The sequence below is a fragment of the Tamandua tetradactyla genome, chromosome 9 (assembly GCF_023851605.1).
Source record: "Tamandua tetradactyla isolate mTamTet1 chromosome 9, mTamTet1.pri, whole genome shotgun sequence".
Classification (NCBI taxonomy): Eukaryota; Metazoa; Chordata; class Mammalia; order Pilosa; family Myrmecophagidae; genus Tamandua; species Tamandua tetradactyla.
Genome location: NC_135335.1, coordinates 85,806,697 through 85,829,866, shown reverse-complemented (window position 1 = coordinate 85,829,866; position 23,170 = coordinate 85,806,697). Strand labels below are relative to the sequence as shown.

General features: G+C 37.4%; 1 protein-coding gene across 1 annotated transcript in view; it reads left to right on the top strand.

Moving 5' to 3' along the window:
* The first annotated feature begins 16,800 nt into the window (after nt 1-16,800).
* The window catches only part of RANBP3L (RAN binding protein 3 like), a 51,669-nt gene continuing 45,299 nt past the window's right edge, over nt 16,801-23,170 (top strand). Inside the window, exon 1 of the mRNA XM_077115152.1 lies at nt 16,801-17,416. Coding sequence (XP_076971267.1) covers nt 17,329-17,416 — 88 coding nt within the window. The 5' untranslated portion in view covers nt 16,801-17,328. The remainder of the gene's footprint in view (nt 17,417-23,170) is intronic.

Genomic DNA, 23,170 nt, shown 5'->3' with positions numbered 1-23,170 from the left:
GATTTATAAGTTAATTAACTTGTCTTTTTTCTCCCCGAATTGAATCGACCAATTCCACCGCTAAAATCCTTGCTGCACAACAAGGCAGTCTCTGCAGCAGCACAGCCCATAGACCTTCAAGGCTTGGATAAAATTGCCTTTTGTTGAGAGGATCTAAGGCAAATTGAGATTTCCCCAGGGACTGATTAGTGTCAATCGGGAGAGCAACTGTTAAGGATTGGTGCTGATCCATGACAATGTTGAACTATGGCCCCTGTGTGACAGCAGCACCCACGTGCTTTTTTTTATTATTAATTTTTAAATTTTTTAAAAAATATATAGCAACAAACAAATGCAAGCATTCTTAACTTTTGATCATTCCGTTCTACATATATAATCAGTAATTCACAATATCATCACATAGCTGCATATTCATTATCATGATCATTTCTTAGAACATTTGCATCAATTCAGAAAAAGAAATAAAAAGACAGAAAAAAAATTCATACATACCATGCCCCTTACCCCTTCCTTTCACTGATCACTAGCATTTCAATCTAAATTTATTTTAACATGTGTTCCCCCTATTATTTATTTTTATTCCATAGTTTTACTCATCTGTTGATAAGGTAGATAAAAGGAGCATCAGACACAAGATTTTCACAATCACACAATCACATTGTGAAAACTATATCATTATACAATCATCTTCAAGAAACATGGCTACTGGAACACAGCTCTGCATTTTCAGGCAGTTCCCTCCAGTCTCTGCATTATATCTTGTATAACAAGGTGACATCCATTTAATGCATAAGAATAACCTCCAGGATAACCTCTTGACTCTGTTTGGAATCTCTCAGCCATTGACACTATTTTGTCTCATTTTGCTCTTCCCCTTTTTGGTAGAGAAGGTTTTCTCAATCCCTTGATGCTGAGTACCAGGTCATTCTAGGATTTCTGTCCCACATTGCCAAGAAGGTCCACACCCCTGAGAGTCATGTCCCACGTAGACAGGGGGAGGGCAATGAGTTTGCTTGTTGTGTTGGCTGGAGAGAAAGAGGCCACATCTGAGCAACAAAAGAGGTTCTCTGGGAGGTGACTCTTGGGCCTAATTTTAAGTAGGTTTGACCTATCCTTTGACCCACGTGTTCTTTAATATATTTATTTGTTGGTGATATGCAGGGCCCTCTAAAGCATGGAATCCAGGAGCCCTTCTTGCCTAAGACTAAAGCTGTATTGGATCCCTTTGCTTCTTGTGTGTCTGGGGAATGAAAGATTGCTAACAAGCTGACCCATACTCTTGACCATCTAATGAGACATTTAGGACCACAGGAAACTTAGACTCCCTGCTACAGCCACCTTGGATCTCAAGGAAAATGAGGTGAGGGGAAATTTGCACCCTCTCCTGACTTACTCTGCCCCTGTCCCCTCTCTTGATGCCCTCTACTTGTGTCTGGATAGCACCAGACATGCCAATGGATTCTTCCATTTGGCCTATTCCAAATGAGAAGTTGAAGCCAGACTCTGTGGCCTGACCACAGAGCTTTACAAGAGATTCTCTGGGGATTGTCTTTAAAGGGAACTATGGTGATTGCTTTCCTTTTTCAACACAGGGGTTATGAAAATAAGGTTCTCTATTCTAACAGTCCAAGATCTCTATAAGAAGACCTGCCAATTTTCCTCCCAAATTGCTTCATATACCATTCTCTGGCTGGTTGGGGGGGGGGGGGGGGTGGGGAGGGCAAATCCCTTCTCCTGGCTCTCCCTAGTGTTTTGTCTCACACCAGGCATGGTCTTCATTGAACCTATATGTCCATATCTAGTGATCCAGGAAGGGGTTGGTAGTGAGAGGAAGAAAGTAGAACTTGCAATTTTGATGTTTCAAACTACTGTCACAATTAATAGCTGATCAACTTTTCCAGTACATTTCTATGGAGGTAAAACAAGGGGAAGCAAAAATGGATAGTTCTATCTTTCTAAAATAGAAAGTGTTACAAATGGCTGGATAATTAGTTTTGAACCAATAAATAACATTGTGATACTATAAAAGAAACACCCATCCTTCCACAAAACTTCAGGAGGGATTCTTTAAAGTGCAATTCTTCTTCACCCTTATTTTTTTAGTTGAGTGTCCCTTATAAAAAAAGCAATGACAAGAAGAAGAAAAAACACCTGCGGGAATATTTGTTCTCTATTTTGCAATCTCAGCACTCTGGGAATCTTCTCCAGATCAATCACAAATAAGAACATTTAGAAGGAAAAAGTATTGAAAGAGAAACCCTCATATTAAAGCATTTCCTCATTTAGGTACAAATTCTGCCCTGGAGAGTCAGTGGTTAAGAATCTTTGCTTTTCCCAAGCTACTATGTGGCAAGACTAAAGATAAAAATAACTGAATATAAGTTTTATCATTGACCTTAAGTTAATTTCTACTTTAAAAATGGAACTTTGGGAAATTATACTTTTAAAATTCAACATCGACTGCCATGCGAGAGACCTGGGGTTGGTTCTCAGCCCATGCACTTCCCCACCCGCCCCCCCCCCCCATAAAAAAAAACAAAAATTCAACAAATGGTGCTGCAGTAATAGGAAACTCACATGAAAAAAAGAATGAAATGTGATCCCCACCGTACAACATACAACAACAATAAAAATTCAACATCTAGTTCAACATCTTGGTGGAAACTGGAATTTTAAGAATCCCTCTCTCCTTTATATTTTGTTTTGCTGTAAAAACTATTAGATATGGTCCTGCACATTCAGGGAAAAATAAGCCTGAAGTGTTCAATTGGGGAAAAAATTTCAGCATCATTTCATGATTACTTTCCCCACTCCCAAACCATCACCACCCTGCTTACATAGAGGATCTCATTTCAACGGAGCCCAGAGTCTGGAAAGATGTTAGGCCAAATGACAGGTAGAACAAGATACTTGGAGTGGGATGTGTGACAGATCTTTTGCCACTTAAAAAATTTTACATTATGCATGATAAAAAAAAAATCTCCCGGAGTTCTTGTATGGACTTTGAACTCCTAGATAAATCAATCTCTCCCTGCAGAATTCCTTCTTGCATCTGCATAATACCCAAATGTCTGCGTATAATTACCTGTGACTGAAAAATAAGGTCATACTTGCTTTTAGAATCTAAATTTCTATAGTTTGAGCCCCCAAGAGGTTGCTTTTAAACATTAGCACCCACTCCCACCAATTGCGATCCAGCCCAGAGTTTAGTACGATATCCTGGGAATCAACTTCAACCAAACCTGTGAGGATTAGATTTAAGGCCAAGATACTCAAGCATCAAAGGTGGAGGCAGCTTGGGTGCAATCTCAGGCCCTCCTGGGATATTCTTCCTCACCTTTTCTGTGTATGGAATAGCTAGATCACCATTGTCTCTGGGTGTAAGGGCTGAAATTAAGGGTCAGCAGTGTTAAATGCTGCCTGGACATCTGGTAAATCAGAACTTCAAATTGGCCTAAATGCAAGTTCCCCTCCCCCTCTGCTCCAATGGATAAGGTCCCCTGGCCAAACAGAACTCCTTATTATGGGAACCAGACAGTGACTGCTTATTCCTTCAGTTCCCTGCCAGCCTCCTAAATTCTTCAAACAAGCCATCATATTTTCCCTTGAGAACTAGAGTTCACCTCACCCTCTTGTTATTACAAAGTCAGACTCCCACTGCCTCTGCTTGTTCACTCTGATTGAAAGCAACTCTTGGGTGGCCCTACGTGACATGTGACACCCTCCTCCCCCAGGCAACTAATAAACAGCTGTCAATGTCATCTGTCCAGTGTCCTATATTGTGTGTTCAGCCATCCCCATAACCCTAGGATGGGAAACAGGAATATTTCCCTCACCAATGAAGTAATGAGATGGAAAATTAGACAGTCACACCTTTGGATATGCCAACTTCTCTGGGTCCTGCCCCCACGTCTCCCCATTGGCATAGTTAGTAAGCACTTTCCCCCATCCCTTGCAATCCCCTTTGCCATCTTCCTCCACTTGGTTTGAGGTTATTCTTCCTACTCCTTCCATTCCTCTGGCCCATAACTGCCCCCTTCAGAAATTTTATAGCCAGTTTTTAGGAAACCTCCATGTCTTTGTTCATAGTTGATAGACTTTTTATTTTTTTGAGGAGGTGCATGAGAATCGAACCCACATCTCCTACATGGAAAGCGAGCATTCTACCACTGAGCCACCCATGCACCCCTGACATAGTTCATGAACTTTTGAGGTCATGAATTATTTTGGCAATTCACAGCTCTGTCCAAAAGAAATATAAGGTGAACCACAAATAGAAACCACAGACATAATTTGACATTTTCTAGTAGCCACATTAAGAAAGTAAAACCAAACAGGTAAGATTACTTTTAATGATATATTTTATTTTATATTCAACATATCCAAAATATTATCATTTCAATATTTAATCAATGTAAAAATTATTAATGAGGGTATATTTCCCAACAAAGATAATCAGATAAGTTAGTCTTCTGACTTTGTAAAAACTCAGGATTTCTCCCTTCTCCAACTTTTTTTTTTTTTGACATGGTCAGGCACCGGGAATCAAACCCGGGTCTCTGGAACAGCAGGCGAGAACTCTGCCACTGAGCCACCGTGGCCTGCCCTCCCTTCTCCAACTTTAAAAAGATATTTTTAAAAACTTATTAGGTTTCTACAAGTTGAAAATAATTTTGCTTTGAGAAGACAGAGAGAAAAAGAATGGCAAAGGGCTCCTTCCATCTCCACTTTTTTTTCAGTGGGGGGAGGTATGGCGTTTTTAGACACTTAGAGACTTTCTCATATTTTCAGTGAAGGACTGTCCAGAATTTCATCACTAGGAAACTTAAGAATCAATATTCTAGAGGCTGGGCCTCCCTTGGGGTATGCAAGACCCGGGCAAATATTTCTTGCATATTTTGAGTCACTCTAATGTGTCAGCACCATTTTGGGAACCCAATCTCATACGATCTCATGAGAAAAATGCCATGTGGCTAGTGGGGCACCCTGCTCACCAGGTCATCCTCCTAGAACCAGGGCTCTGGAACCAGAGGCCTGAGTCCTGCAGCTGGTTGAGCACACAGGTAGAGTAGAGAGTTAGAGAGTATAGAAATAGAGGTTCTGCTCTGGGCTCAGACTGCCACTCTCAGAAGGCACAACCAGCCCCAGCAGGTCTCACGCACCGGAATAGAGTTAGAAAATGTTGAAGGTTCTCCAAGGCACCAGGTTCCACTTACCCATATCTAAGGGAGGTACTTTACTAACCTCCATGGGACCTAGTTACATAAGTGCATGAATCTGTGCATCGAGGTGGAAAGACAGACATGAAGGGGCACTGGCAGCAACGTTGCTGATCTCAGTTTAGAAGGTAACCCTTTGTTTCTATTATACTTCATTCACCGCAATAACATTTACCATGTGTTATGTGCTAAGATGAGAAGTGTTGAGTAAAATGTGCCCTCAAGGAGTTTACAGTCTAGTATAGTGTTTTTCAATGCTAGCTATTAATTAGAACATTTGGGGAGCTTAAAAAAATATATATTTATTCCAAGCTCCACTTCAAACCAATGTAGTCAGATTTTCTGGGTTTGGGGCACAAGCATCAAAATGCTTTAAAATTTCCCAGGTAATTCTAATGTGCAGCCAGGATTGAGAACTTCTGGGCAATGAGAGATGACACTAAACAAATGTATCTCTTCTGATTCTGTTTCTCAGTTGTCTCAGATCAAACGCCACAGAACTTGAATCACTTAAAGAATCTGGACAGGTTTTTTACAGAGCTGTAGCACTATATGCTTGATGAGTCCTTTTCCCCTTTCCCAATTATGCAAGGGCTTTTACAGACTATCAATGAAACCCTCCAAGAACTGTTTATTGGCTGACCATGGTGGACCAGGCCTCAATTCACACTGGGGTTTAGCCTAGAGCATAATATCACGTCTGACTTCAAGCTCTGCAAGTCAACTTCCCAAACCAAACATTTTGGAATGTAATAGCTCACATGAAACAGTTTGTAAAACTGAATTTCTGCCATGTTCTGTTAGAAAACGTGGGTTTCTTAATTTTCTGCCAGCCTTTTGAAATTTAAGTGAATAAGCATCTTTTAAAATGAAAAATGCTTGCCTAAGTTTAAATTCAAAATGAAGTTTATGAAGTTGATTTTAAATGCACTTTTAAGAGGGAAAAGCTTATACTATTACTAAATCATTTTAGACAGTTTCCACTTAAGTACTTAATTCTATTTCATGACTCAAAAGCCCTCAAATAAAAATGTTATTTCTCATACCACGCATGGCTGGTTTTCTGAAATGCATTACAGATAATCCTGCTTGTTGTCTGCTAGGTTTATTATTTGCTGGGGCTGCCAAATACTGATTAAACTCAGGGTGGTCAGTTCCCACTGGGTTTTTCCTCTTTAGTTCGGACTGGGCATCTACCTCCATCTTCCCATTATATTCAATCAATACCTTTTGTGCATTATGTGATTGTAAACAGTATTTCTTTTTGAACTTTATAAATCATAAGAATGACTTAATTTTAAGCATAAAGTTTATAATCCATAAAAACAGAGTCAGGCAAAAAAATCTTTTTTTTTTAAGACCCATCATTTTTAATATTCTTCTCCTTTTGACTTTCTTCTATTTTTTGGAGAGTTGGTGGGCAGGGTGGAGATGGTTTCTAAAGAAACGGATGTTTGGAGATCCTTGGAGCCCAGCAGACATTACTATGAGATGTTAAGCGAGCCAGAGCCTGAAGGGAGCCAAGGGAAGAGATGAAAGCCAGCCCTGGAGAAGCAAAGTGAGGAACCCCCAGGGGAGCAGAAGCTGAAAGCAACAGAGCCCAGGAGCAAGGGACCAGCAGATGCCAGCCACGTGAATACTAAATATTTGAAAATGAATACGAAGTGGTTCCTGACCCATCAACGGTCTCTGAATTAAGGTATCTTTCCCTGGATGCCTTTCTTTGGACATTTCATAGGCTTAGAACTGTAAACTTGTAACTTATTAAATTCCCCTTTTTAAAAGCTGTTCCAGTTTTGGTATATCACATCCCGGCAGCTTGCAAACTAATACAATTAGTCAGCCACACTTTGTGCTCTTATGATCATATTCTTTACCTTCGGAGGAATGTGTTGCCATTTCATAATCCCAGATTATCCCAGGACATCTTTTCCAAATCAAACTTGAAATGGATTAACTTCAGAAAGACTTTAGCAGATGATTATGCTCATCTACATTTATGAGTTTAAGTCACTATAGTTAATTTGTAACAAAATCACAAAACACAAAGCTTCCCATGACTATTGCTTTTCAAAGTGGCCGTCCAGCAAGTAAGCACTTTTGTATTTACCATGTATTGAGTGTCTATCTCATATAGACCATAATGCATATTATGTCATTGTATCCTTACAACGAGCTGGATAGTAAGGTTCTGTAACTTAATGGCAGTAACACAACAGGTAAGAGTTCAAGATGTAACTTGTATCTTCCTAATTCCAAATCACTTCGACTTTTCCACTGCAGCCCACATGGTGCTCCTGTTGGCCAAATTGTTTTTGAAAGCACGGAAACTGCTTACACAGCAGAACAGTGTTTAGAAAATGCAGTATGGTGTTTCAACTATATTCCAGGAAAGCAGATTTGATTATTGGGGAAATAGCTAAAGTTAATTCAGAGTCCGTTGTGATGAATAATGTAGGCAATAAAGCTGGGGACCATTTGGGAACACAAATACATAAACAAAACCCAATAGTTGAAGTTCTAGTAATGAGACAGATTTTCTATATGGACACAAAAAACGACTACAAAGACCATTCTAAACTAGATTTCATTAAACATGTTTTCAGAAAATGCAGCACAATTGATAAAAGTCCTTAAGGGGACTGCAAAGTCCCATACAGTGACGATTATAGACATTATTATGGAGAGGAGTGGAGGTGTAGGAAGGTCAGAGCTGAACAAATAAAGTATTAATTTTAGCAAAATATGTGTTGTTTCCAAAGGTAAGCATTACTACAATGAAAGAGGAAGTAACTGCAGAGATGACACCAGTCAGTCCATTTCAATGGAATGACTTTTCTCTCCAGAATGTCCCCCTGGGAATTGTGATGCTAACTGCTTAATTTTTATCAGGACCATTTCTGTTTGTTATTAAAGCTGTTCAATAAGGTTCAAATAAGAATAAGGCTGTAATGCAGAGTGTGTTCACTCTCAAATATTTCGCTTATTGGCACTGACACTCCCAAGTTAAATTATGAAAGTTAATTAGTTTTTGTTTTACCACATCTATAGCTATCTACACCTATGTTCTTATCTGTATCTACATTTATATCTAATTTATATGTCTCTGAATATACAACCTTCAAAGCAGTACTTTACAAATATTGGTAGCCGTGGTCCATTTATCTGAAGAAGTATGAATAAATATTTTAATGCTTCTTGATTTCTACTCATCATATTTGTACAAGATGTAGCAAATTTAAATTTACCTTAATTCATACAATATATGAGTGCCTGCAGAAGGCAAATAATTTGTTTTCTGGTAAAGGCAATAATATTTTAAAACAAAAAATGTTTATTTTTGAAATAACATAATAGAAGAAACTAAGGTTCCTGGATGACCTCCTCAAATAGAGGCACCCACCCACTTTGGACCATTTGTTCATTTCTGGATTACTATGTGATAGAGAAATCAATTTCTATCTTGTTTGAGCCACAATAGCTTACCTTAATTATCACACTTGTTGCCTTTTGGAAATGGGGCCAAATCTTCCAATTTGTCTTCCAAACTGAAATTTAGGATTTTATGTGAAATCTACAGGTTTTTCTTTTAATGTTGACAATTAAGTCAATATTTTTTGAAACACTGTTTAAGCCAAGCATGACAAGTTGGTGTTGCTATTTCTTGGTCATATGACTATATGCTTCTACATTTGTGCCTTCTGTTTCCCTCCCACCACAATTTCAGCAATATTTGCAGGGAGAGAGAGAGAGAATCCCTGGCCAACATTTGAAAGGATTGATGGGGGCATAAGATGTGGACTCTTTATATCGCTTATTTAGTATTTTATAGAGAGATTGATTTATTAGGTGAAAGTACTACAGAACACTCAGTTCCTCTATCAGGAGTATAGGTGATCATGGAGAGATGAAAATATATACTACCAGTAGTCATTGAGTAGATTAAATGAGGTAATATGTGTAGGAGTTTAAAACAGTGCCTGGCAAACAGAAAACACACATTTAAGGTTAGATATTATTGTTATGCAACTTGCCCAAGATCGCAGCTATTAAGTGGAGAAGTAATTTGTGTCCCTCCTAGACTGACCTTTTGTAATTTGATGTTTTCTCATATTTTCACCTGCCTTTCTGCTCTATGTTTTTTTGAGAGTTCCTTGATTCAATTTTCTATATGACTATTTCTATCTCTAGTCATGTTCATTATCCAGTTCTGTTTTTTTTTGTGTTTTTTTTTTAATTTGGCCATTATAGTTTTAATTTCCAAGAATTCTTTCAGGTGTTTTAATAGTTCATTTTTCATGGCAGCCTGTTCTTATATTAAGGATGCAATATTCTCTCTTTCTCTGAGCACAGTAATTAAAGTTGTTTTCTTTTCAAGTTCTCTTCAGTTTCCTGTGTTATTTCTATTTTCTACAGAATCATATTTGTTAGCAAAACTGTGTGTTGATAAGTACAAGAGTTAGCATGATTTCCTTTTGCAGCTCTGTGGGTCTTTCTCCCCAGAAGGCTTCTCCAAAGGGCTAATTGCCAGCTTGGTGTAATTGCACTACTGGATTGACAGACAGCCTTCATGTTTGGGTTCATGGATATGGAGCATACAGGCAACCTGAAGACATCCTCCAGTTGCCAAAAAGAAAATTTTAACTTTGGGTGTGAAAACTTTACTGTGTCTCTTTCCTAAGAAGATCTACTTTCCTCTCCAGTCTTTCTCCACACTCCCTTCCCATCTGGGAGTTTGTGGAGCACTTCCAGTTCTGTTTCCTTTTAACTCTATTTAAAAGCCTTTCCCAGGGCAATTACATTCTTTAAGGGAAATTGTCAGGATTTAGCCTGAAGATAAGTGTTTCTGATGATTGCCCATTGTTGTGGATTTAATTAGCATTCCTTTAAAAAAATCTTATCCCAGGTCCCATGCATAGAACTAAGCCCTAAGCACAAGTCCCATGAAAATAATCTTTTTGGAAATAAGATCTTTGAAGATGTTATTAGTTAAGATGAAGCAAAACTGAGTTAGGGTGGCCTCTTGTCTGACAGGACTAATATCCTTTTAAGAAGAGGAAATTGGACAGAGAGAAACAGAGGAGAGAATGCTACATGACAACTGAGGTAGAGAATGCCATGAATTGCCTGTAAACTACTGTCAGAAGCCAAGAGAGATGCATGAAACAGATTCTCTACAGACTTAAGAGAAAGCATGACCCTGCTAACGACCTTCTAGCCTCAAGAGCTGTGAGACCATAAATTTTGATTGTGTTAAGCTACCCCATTTGTGGTATATTGTTACAGCAGTCTGAGGAAACTAAGATATATTTTGAGTTTCTTCTCTTACCATGGTTTATTTCACTCTTATCTTCCAGATCCCATTTCTTTTTCATCTTCTTAAGTCCTCATAATTTCTTATCCAATGATAGCAGATACTTTAAGATAGCTGTGTAAAATACATCCATCTATCGACTCATCTATATTAATTTATCTGTCTGTATAACTTTTCCTATCATTTGGGTGAATTTGGAAATATGTGTTCAGTCTTTTGATTAGTGTTTCCTTTGGGCAATTTTAAAATACCATTTCTTTATTGTCTTTTCTTAAAATTACTATTTAGGATTAAACGTCTACACAGTTTTACTTTGTAAAGCTGCTACTGAAGAAGTATGTTTGCTGATGTACCTGATATTTGTAAGGTACAAAAAAGGATAGCAGAGAAGCATACCAGTGGTTTTATTTAATTGTACCCTTCATGCTTAATTCTAGGTCTCAGAGTTCCGGGGAGAGTTTCAAGCTCTAATTGAAGAGCAATTTAAAAGGTCAGAAGTGGAAGATTAATTCTTTCTTGATTTACTCTCTCATATGGTCACACCCCAACTGGACCCATAATGAGATGGACTTATGCTCTGATCCTTCCGTCTTTTTTAAGCCCAGTCACTCTAGGTCTTCACTGAGCAATAAGGAGGGGCTTCAATGGCCCTGTACTTATGCAACCATTCTGGGCGCACTCAAGCTGTCCAGGATTCCACACCTGCAGCTCACTAGGTACTGTTGCATTGTCTGAAATCGAGGATAAATGTCTGAGTTGCCATACCTGATCTTCAAGAGCTAGGTGTCAATACCAGCCTATGTAGCATGTGCATGTGTGTGTGCATGTGTAAGAAAGAAGTTAGCTGGTATTTCTTGAATCCTGTGGGCAGGCCTCTGAAGTCACATGATACAAAAAGCTCATTTATACTTTCTCTTCAAAAACCTAAGAGCTGGATTTGGATTAAAAACTCATTCTTGAAAATACAACCTAATTTCCAACACAAATAATAAAAAATAGAAAAAAATGGTGTAGAAAAAATCTTTACAGTTGAGAGGTAATAATAAAATAATTATTTGGTTCTTTCCAAATGATTGTGTCATCTCCTTCTAAGGTTCAGTCTCCTTTCTCTGACTGACCACGTATCCCAGTCAACAACAATTGACTATACATCATGAATGTTAGAAAATTCTGTCTGTACATATTTTATAAGTTATGGAATAAAAAATTAGATAGGAAAAGAAATTTGAAGAATTCCTCTCTGTACCCCAATAAATCTAGAACTTTGCCTTGTTCCTGGTATTTTTTCCATCAGATTCATTAAGCGTATCTCAAAACTTTTTATTACGGAGATTTTAAAAATTTATAATATATATTAGACTCCTAGGTACACTTCATTCAGGTTTAATAGTTATCAATTTATGACAATCTTACTTCTTCTATTCCCCCATCTGTTTCTGTCCCATATGATTTTCAAGCAAATCCAAGATACAGAATAGTTGCATTTTAATGCATCAAAATTATGCTATACTAAAAGATAAATTAAATTAAAAAAGAGAAAAAATAAAATAAGATACAGGAAAAACAAAGAAATCAAACAAATAAATTATGTTATACTTCACCTATAAACATAAAAATGAGTGAAAGGAAAAGAAAGGAAGGAGGAAAGGAGGGAGGGAGTAACATTGCTTGGTTATTAGTTTATTCCTGTAAATGTAATCAAATGATGTAACAAAAATTTGATCTGATGCAAGTTAGTTTACTTTACTTTGGAAATGATCCCAATTGGTGCAATATTCACCTTCAAAGAGTTCAGTTCTGTCGCAAACCCATTGATCCCCATACCTGTGTACTGTAAACACTTTTAGATGGAATTCAGACTCTGTGGGTCCATTTGATCTTACCCAGATGGTGGACATTATGGAACAACTTTGCTTAGGTTCACTTGATGCTTAAAAAAGAAAGACACAAAGAAACAAAATAAAACATTTTTCCAACTTTTGGTTTTGTTTGATTTCATTTTCACTTTGACTAAAAGTGTTCAATAAAGATGGAAAAATGTAAAACTGCTGAGATTAAATGCAAGAAATAGGAATGACAGAATTCTACCCACAGGAGAATAATTAGGTAACTTTCCTACAACCTCAGACACAGATAATCATTTCCTAAGCTCCCAAATACAGGACCCTATTCGTGTGGCTACTGGCTGAAAGCCATGGGTTTATCTTGTGCTAAGCTCCTTTCCTAACTGACGTGGGGTTCTGCTGACCTGCAGAGGGCGCCCTGTGGCAGCCAAATCTGAGACTCATCAAAGAAAGGGCCAAAATGAGTTTGGACTGCCAAGACAATGTTTGTAGAATGAAGCAATATTTTTGATAACCAGGACCCAAATATTGGCACTGAGTGGATTAAAGATCAATGGTTGGTAGCATTTCAGAATAATGAGCACCTTTGACAAGTAAGCAATTTGGTGCTGTGCCAGCATGGCTTCCTGAATCTCTGGACAGGAACAAGTAAAGCAATCTCTAATACAATGATTTGTGTCTCCCATGTTTTTATAAAATGCAATTATGGGAATCCAGCTAATTTTTCTCCCTGTGAAACTCCTTGCTGAAAACATACAGTAACTTAGAGCAACACAACTCTGGGCAACCACAAAAGCTCACCTTTATGGTGCTTTACAGTATATGTGTTATAAATACATTGTGAGACCCATAAACTCAATATTGTCATCAACAATATCCTTGGTAGATAGATGAAAGAAGAGTGATGTGGGAAAAATCTACCCCTGGTTGATATAAAGGATCAGGAGATCTGTTAATTAATATCAATACATCTAAAATAAAGTCTTAACTGTACTCTACTTTGTTTAGTAAAGTCTTAACTTTAGTCTACTACAAGGAATTGTGAATAATTCCTGCAGGGTTGGGGGGATCATAGTGAGGCTCAGCCCAGGGACTCACAGTGTTCATGTTTGCATTCTGTTCTTTGAGGATGCACGTGATAAGTGCAATGCTTATATTACCCATCATTCACAGCAGTCCAAAGATCTTCAAAGAGGAGATAAACTCTTAGACCCGTAAAGTTTTTTGAAAAAAGACTTTTCTACCCAGGTCTAATCTACCTGGGTCTAAGCCAGGTAGATTATTAATTAAACAAGTAGCTCATTTGAAGACTAATGTACAATGCATATGTTCCTGCTTTTTAAAAGTAATTCAACTAAAAAAAGAAAATCCTCCTACAAACTTAATACAATTTAGACTATTCAGCCAAACATTATGTTTTCTGATATATGAATTCCAATAAAAACATCAGTTTTTCCAATACCCAACCCCAAAGGTACCAGCTGTACGATCAAGTTTATCGGTCATGCCATTTCACTTTGCATGGCTGGGAATATAAACACACAGGAAGAGTACAAAGAATCTGGGAGAGAAGGAAGAACTCAGGCAAATGAAGCCAAAGGTATCTTTTTGGTTCCCAGAGAGTTGATAATGGAAGAAACTTGACTTTTATAGGATGCAATTCATTTTCAATCAAACTGCAAGTAAAAATGCTAAATAGTATTCACTCATCCCTTGATAACAACCAGTCTTCGACTTCTGCATTCTGTGACTTCTTGTTTCTAGTAGGAACCAAAATGTAAAGTGCAAAATGCCTGTTATGAAGTACTAATTTGGTGGCACTTCTGTAAAGTAAGAAGGGAAAAAAAGAAGCAAAGCAGCCACTCATCCCACTGTGGCTGCTACACTTGATGCTATTTTGCACACTTCTTTGACACAGCTTTCAGTTGCACTGGTTTATTTCCACTGGAAACCCGTGAGTTAAAACAGAGACTCCTCCAATAGCCAAGTGTAATTCAACATGCAGTATATAAACCCAGGAGTCCTCTTGACTGAGATGACTGTTCACAGGTCCACTGCCCGGGACTGGCTGATGATGCTCAACAATGTGAGAAAAGAGGCATCTGGCAGTAAGCATTACCGGATTATCATTCCTACCCCCTTACTTTGTGGCACTTGAAACTACTATTTAAGGAGTCTTTGTTAAGCTTCATCAGACATTAGGAAAGATATATCATATGAAACAGTGGCATAGACCAGATCTTTTTAAGGCAAGTTATGCGTGTTTAACTGGACCAGAGAACTTTTGAAACTATTTAGATTCCAGACCCCATCCAAAACCTCAGACTGCAGTTAGGGTTAAGGACTCTATGTCTTTATAATATTCCCAGGGTAATTCTGGTACTCTGCCAGATCTGAGATTGAGGGCTTTGATTTTAAAATCTACCCCAAATCCTACTCAAAATTTTTAGTTTTAAATCTATTTCTTTTTCCTCAGATTCAAGTCAAACACAAAGCAGGATACCTGTTTTTTCCCCATGTCTTTATAGCCACAAATGAACGTTGACTAGTTTGTTGCATTGCTTTGCAAATATTTGTTTCATTTTACAAATGAAGATACAAACCCAGAGAGGGTTAGTGCTTCCCTCATGGCTACACAGTAAACAAATGATAGCACTACCCGAGGAAAGCTGGATGTTTTATCCTCTATGGTCAGTTGGCTATCCCTTGTCCTCTCTGTTTTTCTAGCTTGATATCTATGATGTAAATAAGAATAATGGAGACACATTAAGCTTCTAGGCACTAGCTAGGGGAAATGTAGATTTTAGTCCCCAAACAACATTTTGCCTCAAAGGGGAACCTACAGATTGAAAAAGACTTAAGAGACCTATCAACAAAATACAATGTGTGTTCCTTTGGATCCTGATTTGAACAAAATCTTAACCAAAAAAAGAGAGAGAGAGAGAGAGAGAGAGACAATCAAGGAAATAAGAGCAAAGCTTGGAAATTTAATTACATTAAGGAATCGTGTTTAAATTTCTAAAGGTGTGACAATTTTATTATAGTTACGCTTTTAAAAGTTCTTACATTTTAGAAATATGTACTGAAATATTTAGGAGCAAATGATGTCCGGGACACCTCAAATCCAGTGGTGGAGTGAGAGGGGAGAGAGGCCGTGATGAAATAAATAGGAAACAAGATTTCTGTGGTTTGATCACTCTTGAACTTGAATAATGTTCCAATACTGCATGGCTTTTTGTACTATTCTTTTTACTTATGCATATTTTTGAAACTTTTCATTATAAAACATTTCTTTAGAAACTCATTACTTTCAAGGGCTGGCTTATAGTTTTGCGAGTTGTTTTATTTCTTATATAATAATATGCCAATCAGCAGTATTCACAACTTGATGGGATATTGATAGCTTTGTGTCACTCAGGAAAATGGAGAATGAGATAAGTACCAGTCATTTAAAGCAGAAACTATGGTTCTTTAACAATAGGAGTCTCTTTCAAAGTAGCTAAACTTTTCCATAACCTGTCACAAAATAAGGGACCTAAAATTGCAATAGCCTATTAAAAAAGTAAAAGCAATTCAGTAAATCATAAAAATAAATAAGGGCACCTTTAAATCAAAGTAAAATGAGACCACCCACCTCAGAGCTGGCTAGAAGGAATCTTCTAGTTATGGTGTTAAGTTTAGCACCAATTTCCAAATACACATGGGAAGCTGGAATGTCCAGCCTTTGAGGCTGAACAGCTCTGCCTTTCTCTTTAGTCCTTGCCTACTACCCCCTTTCTGAATCCACAAAGAGTCGTGAATCTCGAAGGACAGAATTTACCCGCATTAACTATGACTTCAGACTTAACAGGAGCCACAGTTAAACTAAGGTGTTTGGAGTTCGTGTTTTTAAACAGTAATGAATTAACAAGCACAAGAAAATAATGCAAATAGCCTAGTCTTGTAAGCGTAAGAGTAACAGGTCTCAGAGAACCCAAGGGGAAACAGAGATAGGTTTCTGAAAAGACAATATTTTGTGTGTTTATTTTTCTTCATGAACTCCAAATAATTGCCTTGGCAAGCAGGCTGTCTTGTAACTGCCCCCTTCTGAGGACTCAAGAGGTGTTTACAGCAATTGAAAGTTTCAGCAGTACATTTCCATGAGCTCATTACCAGTTCCAGTTATGCCTTTTAGATTTTGCATGTACGAATGAATATCCATGCTGCACAATTCCGTGTTTTGAGCTTTTATTTTAAGCACAAATAATGTAACAAAAATCAGATATTGGATTATTAAATGACAGGTTATCTTTAGAATCCCTGCTTTGATGACTATCATTCAAAGCCACTCCAATGTCATTTGTTTGCCTGCCTCTTTATGCTAATCAGCCGAACCACTTCGCTCCTCCTCCTTGCCGTTTCCCATAAGGACTGTACACTTTCAGCTGTCACGGAGGGTAATTCTGACTGGGCTTAGAAATCATCTGATTTAATTCAGCGGCACTTTTTTTTTTCCCTTTGTGTATTGATTACTCTAGCAGTCCTCTCTAAATGCTTGAGGCATCGGATTTCATGTCGGCAGACATTATCCAAATTTGCCAAAGCTGTAATCTGTTAGAAACAGTTACTTTGTAGGATTTTATACTATCCTACAAGACTATCTTCCAAGGAGAAAAAAATTTTCCATTTGCTTTAGAATGAAAGAATAATTAAGTGGTGTATTAGTTGATTCTAAGTGTTGTCTTAGCCACACGCGTTGGCATCTTTATTTGTAGGAGGAGTAACATCGGGAAGGATCCTGAGGAAGAGCAACCAGGAAGTGTTTTTAGAGAAGTATTTATTTCACGTGCAAAAGCAGGATCTGCATGGCCCTGTGAGGCTCTGCGTGTCTTGCGAAGACCATTGTCATTGACTGGCCAAGGGAAGGAAATGCCCTAGTGATACTCAAGCCACAGCCCATACTAATAGTAGCATGTCTGTGACACAAAGGAAAGGCAGCAGTCACCTGCTCAACAGTTGGCGCGTGAGTAAACTGACGCTGCAGGACCAGCGACAGCAAGGTGAGTCCGGCGGTTCAATGAGTAGCTGTTCTGTGACCTTCTGTCCATTTGCATTCTTGGAAGAATGATGGGCTGTTGGGAGCACCTGGGGAAACTCTGGTTGCAATCTGCCCATTTGTGTATTCTGAGAATAGACAGGATAGTGATGCATAATGATGAGATAACTTGGGCTTGCTATTGATTTATAAAGGAATATATTGTGAATTCTTTAGAGCTGTCATTGAGCAATTTATATTCTTAAACTTATAGCCAGCATCAGTTTTCCAGAGTATTCTAGATTTTGTATAATTCAAAATACGCCTCCAGGCAAAACCGAACTAGCTACAGGGGTATTCAGATAAGAATAGCTTTAAGTTAGCCTGGAACTGATTCCTGTGTCCTACCACTAGTGGAACACTTTGGGACTTATAAATTGAGCTTATTTTTGTCTGGATCTCTAGCTCATTCATTTGTGGGGAAAGAAAATATATTCTTGGCTGTTTCCCTTTTATAGTCCAGGAACAGCTGGACACAGATGGGGGAAAGTGTCACATTTCACATGATGGATACTCATTCAGACTATCTATCTAACAGCCATTTTCACTATCACTGTTTTTAAAATTTCAAACCCACTTCCCAGCCAACTGCATCAATTAGTGGCAGATGGTTGAAACGAATTGACAAGATGATCCCTCGAATCCACTCTGTCAGGGATAGCAGAGGTCACTTGTGGGAAAGGTCGGGTGTTGTTCTAGATGACATCATCACCCCCCTCCCCAGAGGTTAAGGATTTACCCTTAGACACATCTAACTTCTCCTTAATAACCTGTGATGGAGCTGTCTATATATGGATCTCGGCTATGTGTTCTTTCTTTATTTTTCTGTAGACACAGTTTTAGAGTTCAGTGGCAGGATGAGAGTCAGCCAAATGACTGAAAACTTCCATTTCCAAGGTGGCATCTGTGTGCTGACATTTGTATGACTGTCAGGCCACCTCCCTGCATCAGGTCATGCGTGGTACAAGGTGATTTCATGCTCTATAAGGCTCAGCACGGTGTAAACTTTTATGACGATTCTGTGCCATCAGGGCTTAAATAAATTACTTTGAACCAAATGACATAGACTCTAGAGTCCTGAAATGTGCCAGGATTTAGTGATGGAAGGATAAAATGCTTTTGCTTTTCTTTAGTACTATTTTATTTCATTTTGGGTTTTATGTTAGCTATGCATTTTGTTTGAAATGCTTAAGGTAACTTTATTTCCTAATTGCCGATGTAATATTTACCATGGAAAATTTGGTTGGGGGAGCATAAAGGAGATGGCAAAAGTCATCTGTAACTTCAAGTGATGGGTTACCTAAAGATAGGTGCTATTGACATTCTAATGTACAATCTTCTAGCCTTCTTTTTTTCTATGCACATATTTGGTTATTCTCTTATTTGATTTTTAAGCAAAAATGTACTTATTCTGTACATAATGCTTTGCAAGTGGCTTTTAAATTTAATACTAAATCATAAGCAATTTTCCATGGCATCGGTTCTACAGCCTTATTTATAACAGTTGCATACTATTCCTTCATACAGATGTAGCGAAGTTCCTTTAGCCAAAACCAAATAAACACTTGGTTTATTTCTAGCTTTTCCTTTATTATGTACAACATTGCATTCAACATAAACTGATGAAAAAATATTTGCACACACATAGGATTATTTTCTTAGAATAAATTCTTAGAGGTATAATTGTTGGGTAAATGTTATGTGTGTCTTTAAGACATTTTTACCACCTGGCCCTCCAATCGGCACTCTATTAAGCAGAGTAGGGATATATTCTCAGGAATCTTATATGTGGAAAATAGTATCCCACTGTTGTTTTAATTTAAGTAGGCTGTCTTGAGGTCTCTCCCACACTGGTCATGGCCAGAGCAACCTGAAAATATCATTATGATGACATACTTCCCAAAATACCAACAAGACTAGAAGTCTGGTCTGTTTTCTCAGACTGAAGCTTTGACCTAAAATTTTTTCAGAAGGAACCATATTGTTCCACAGCCAAATCTCAAACTGTCTGCCCACAATAACCACCATCCATAAAATTTAGAAGCACCCTAAAATGCAGTGTAGACTGGCCATTGACTGCTTCAAGAAATGTCATGTAAAGATATGAGCTGACCCTGACACAGTGAATAAAGTGTTTGCTATGCTGCTAAACACCTTGACAGTTACTGTCCTGAAGCTAAAAGTGACCAGTCAGTGCAATGGGCTTAGTTTTTCCTCCAAGCTATATTTGCACCTTGTTATACAAAGTTCAGCAAAAGTCCAAGGAAGCAAACCCCCTAGCCTCATAAAGTGAGTTCTCACTGTGGATTTATTCATCAGGACATTCTGAGGCCATGGCTTTGGCCCACACCTTATCAGATTAAGGTTCCAATTCCCTTATTTAGCATACAAAGTATGATTGATTGACATTTAACTACTCTTAGAACGTGACCAGATTCAGCACATACAAGTCTTCTAACCCTACACGTCATATACAAAAGTGCTTTATGTTAACTCGGTATTTGGTATAATAAAAGTCACTTATTCTTTCATAAATATCTGGACAATGACTGTGCAAAGCATTGTGCTAGATGCTGAGTATGTCAGTTGGTCTAAGCTGACATGGTTTCCTGCCCTATGGAGTTTAAACTCTATGGTAATAGATGCTTTAGAAGCCCAGAATAGAAGTCTAAGGTGCTCCTCTCCTTACTCGTTGCCATCTTCTCTACCTTCTTCTGTGATATTTTTAATCCATTTGTCTCTGACATTGATCCTCTGACCACACTTGTAAACATTCGATCTTTATAAAGCCTCAGTAAACTCTATTACACATTACATATGCTAGGCATATTTAACCATCCTTCTTTTTTAGTGCTTAGAAATTTATACAATAGTTTCACATACATTTCATTTAATTCTTACAACCATGAAGTGAGGTGGGCATTAATCGTTACCCCCGTTTTCAAAGATGTGGAAACTGAGAACCCTCAAGTCAAGTGATTTTTCCAAAATCACACAGATTATTAAAGACCACTTTCAGTGCACTTTCTGCTTTATGTTAACTCTGGGTATGTGGTATGATACAAGTCATTTATTCGTTAGTAAATATCTCATAAAATTCATGATTCCTAGTTTTATGATGTTTAACTTATTATTATTTTTTTTTATTTCACATGGGCAGGCACCAGGAATCGAACCTGGGTCCTCGGGCATGGCAGGCAAGCACTCTTACCTGCTGAGTCACCGTGGCCCGCCCATGTTTAACTTTTATTTCATTGATCCACAACAAAGAATCTTCTCCACAGATGTCCAATATGCTTGAGATTCCTCCTGATTTTCCTTGGAAGTGATTTTCTGGATGTGCTTTGCTCTGAATGTCAAGGCAGTTTTCTTAAAGTTAAGAAACATTGATTGATATCTTCAGCCATTCATTTATTCAGTGCGTTTTTACTGAAGATCTACCATGTACTGGATGTTATACTAGACACTGGAAAAACAATGATGGTTTTCTCCCCCAATTTTTTTCTAATGTATTTTCTGAGGAATTCAGTAATAGAAACTAAGCTAATGATACTTTTTTCAACTCTTTAGGGTGAAAGAAAATGCCATTCCATTCCGTGATACATTTTGTGCTCTGACTTTTTTTTGTAGTAGTCATCATTCTTTGTATTTTAATCCTATTCTTCTTCAAGGCTTTAGCAGGCACTGACTCCAGCTCAGAATTTTATTAAGGCTAAATACTACCCAATTACTATGCCATCAAGTTTGCTCTGAATTTAAACCATATAACACAAATTACATTTGGATTCTTGTGAATGCACTATTTTCCTTAAAAATTTGTGGTGGTTATTCATGAATGTACTTAATGTAGAACACTTAAAAATTTAAGTGCTGGAGAATTACAATATATTCACAAGAAAGAGAATTAAGTAGTATTACATAGTTAAATAATGCCCATATATTAAAAGAGAACATGAAAAATCTATATATATTATGATTCTTAAAATAGATTTGAGTCAGCTTTCTTTTTTGAAGGGTCCTAAAGTAGTGAGACTGCAAATACAACATGATATTTTATGTATTGTATAGTTAAAATGGGCTGGGGTTAAAGGAGGCTCGAATGAATGTTTTTCTAACTGCAAGGTCATTACTGGAATTTTAAAGCCATAAGTTGAGAGGGACAAGTACACAGACCATTTAAAAATAACGAGAGAGGGGAGAAATCACATATTTGTAAAATATTAGACTTTTTCATATCCAAGTTCCCACCCAGTACAAGAATCTTTATCATAGTAACTCTCTCTAATGAATGGCACATATTTGAGGATTTGCAAAGTAAATGCAATAGTTTCAACTTCATTTGTCATATTCCTGAAACCAAATTTAGGAGAAAATGGTTGCCTCACTCCTGGATTCTACCACAGGTACTTCATATTGGGAACATAGAAGCTTCTATAATAGTGACTTTTACAATAACGATTAAAGTTGGATAATAGTGGAGAAGCTTGTATCATACTAATCCTTCCTCATGTAGTAATTATAAACTCTGGGGAAAATATTTTTAAAATAACTCTTTGAGGGCATCAGAGAGTGAATAAAAGCAGACAGAAGCTGCAAGAGATTAGATTCTTGAAAAAGAGAACCAACTGAGTGAGCCCCACATCTATCTGATGTTTTCTACAAGAAAAACACCTCTGCTCACACAGTGCGGGCCAGTCAGAACCAAGCAGCAGGCTTCTGCCTTCCCCCACCATATGACTTAAAAGGCAAATGTGTAACATATTAATTAAAATCTATGTTAATGGGAATAAAATCTATAAATAAGTAATCTGAAGCAATAACAGTTAAAATGGGGAAGAAGGGAGATGTGTGGAAATAGTATTTGCATAGTACTAAAATTAATTTGGTATTACACAAATAAGGGTTTTAATAACAAAAGTAACCACAAGAAAGAACTAAAAGACATGGACAAAAGAAAAGAAGGGAATCAAAATGGTACACTATAAAAAAAAATCAACTAAAACCTGAAAAATGAAGTTATGGAGTAATTGAAGAAAACAAATAGTTTAATGGCAGAAGTAAGTTCTTCTTTATCAATTACTACCTCACGTATAAATAGATTAAACCTTCTTGCTAAAAGTCCCAAATTGGAAAATTAGATGAAAAACATGATCCATCTATATACCGTTGACAAGAGGTACACTTTAAATTAAAAAGCACAAAGAGATTGAAAGTAAAAGGATGGAAAAAGATATTCCATGAAAATATAACACAAGTGAAGCTATTACATGGCTATATTATTGTCACACAATATATGCTTTGTCAGAAAGTTTACAAAGGACAAAGAAGGATACCATACACATCTAATGCATAGCCCCCAAAATATTTAAAGCAAAACTCACAGAATTGAAGGGAGAAACAGTTCATTCTACAATAGTAGTTAGAGACTTCAATATACCATGTTCAATAATGTTTTATCCATTACACCATGTTCAATAATGGATAAACATCAAGACAGAAGATCAATAAGTAAATAGAAGACTTGAACAACAGTATAAACAAATTACATCTAAGACATATATGTACAACACTCCACCCAACAACTACAAAACACAAGTTCTTCTCCAGGGCACGTGGATATTTCCCTGAATTGCTCATATATTAGGCCATAAATAAATTCTTAATACATTTAAAAAGATTGAACTCATACAAAGTATCTTTTCTGATCACAAAGGAATGA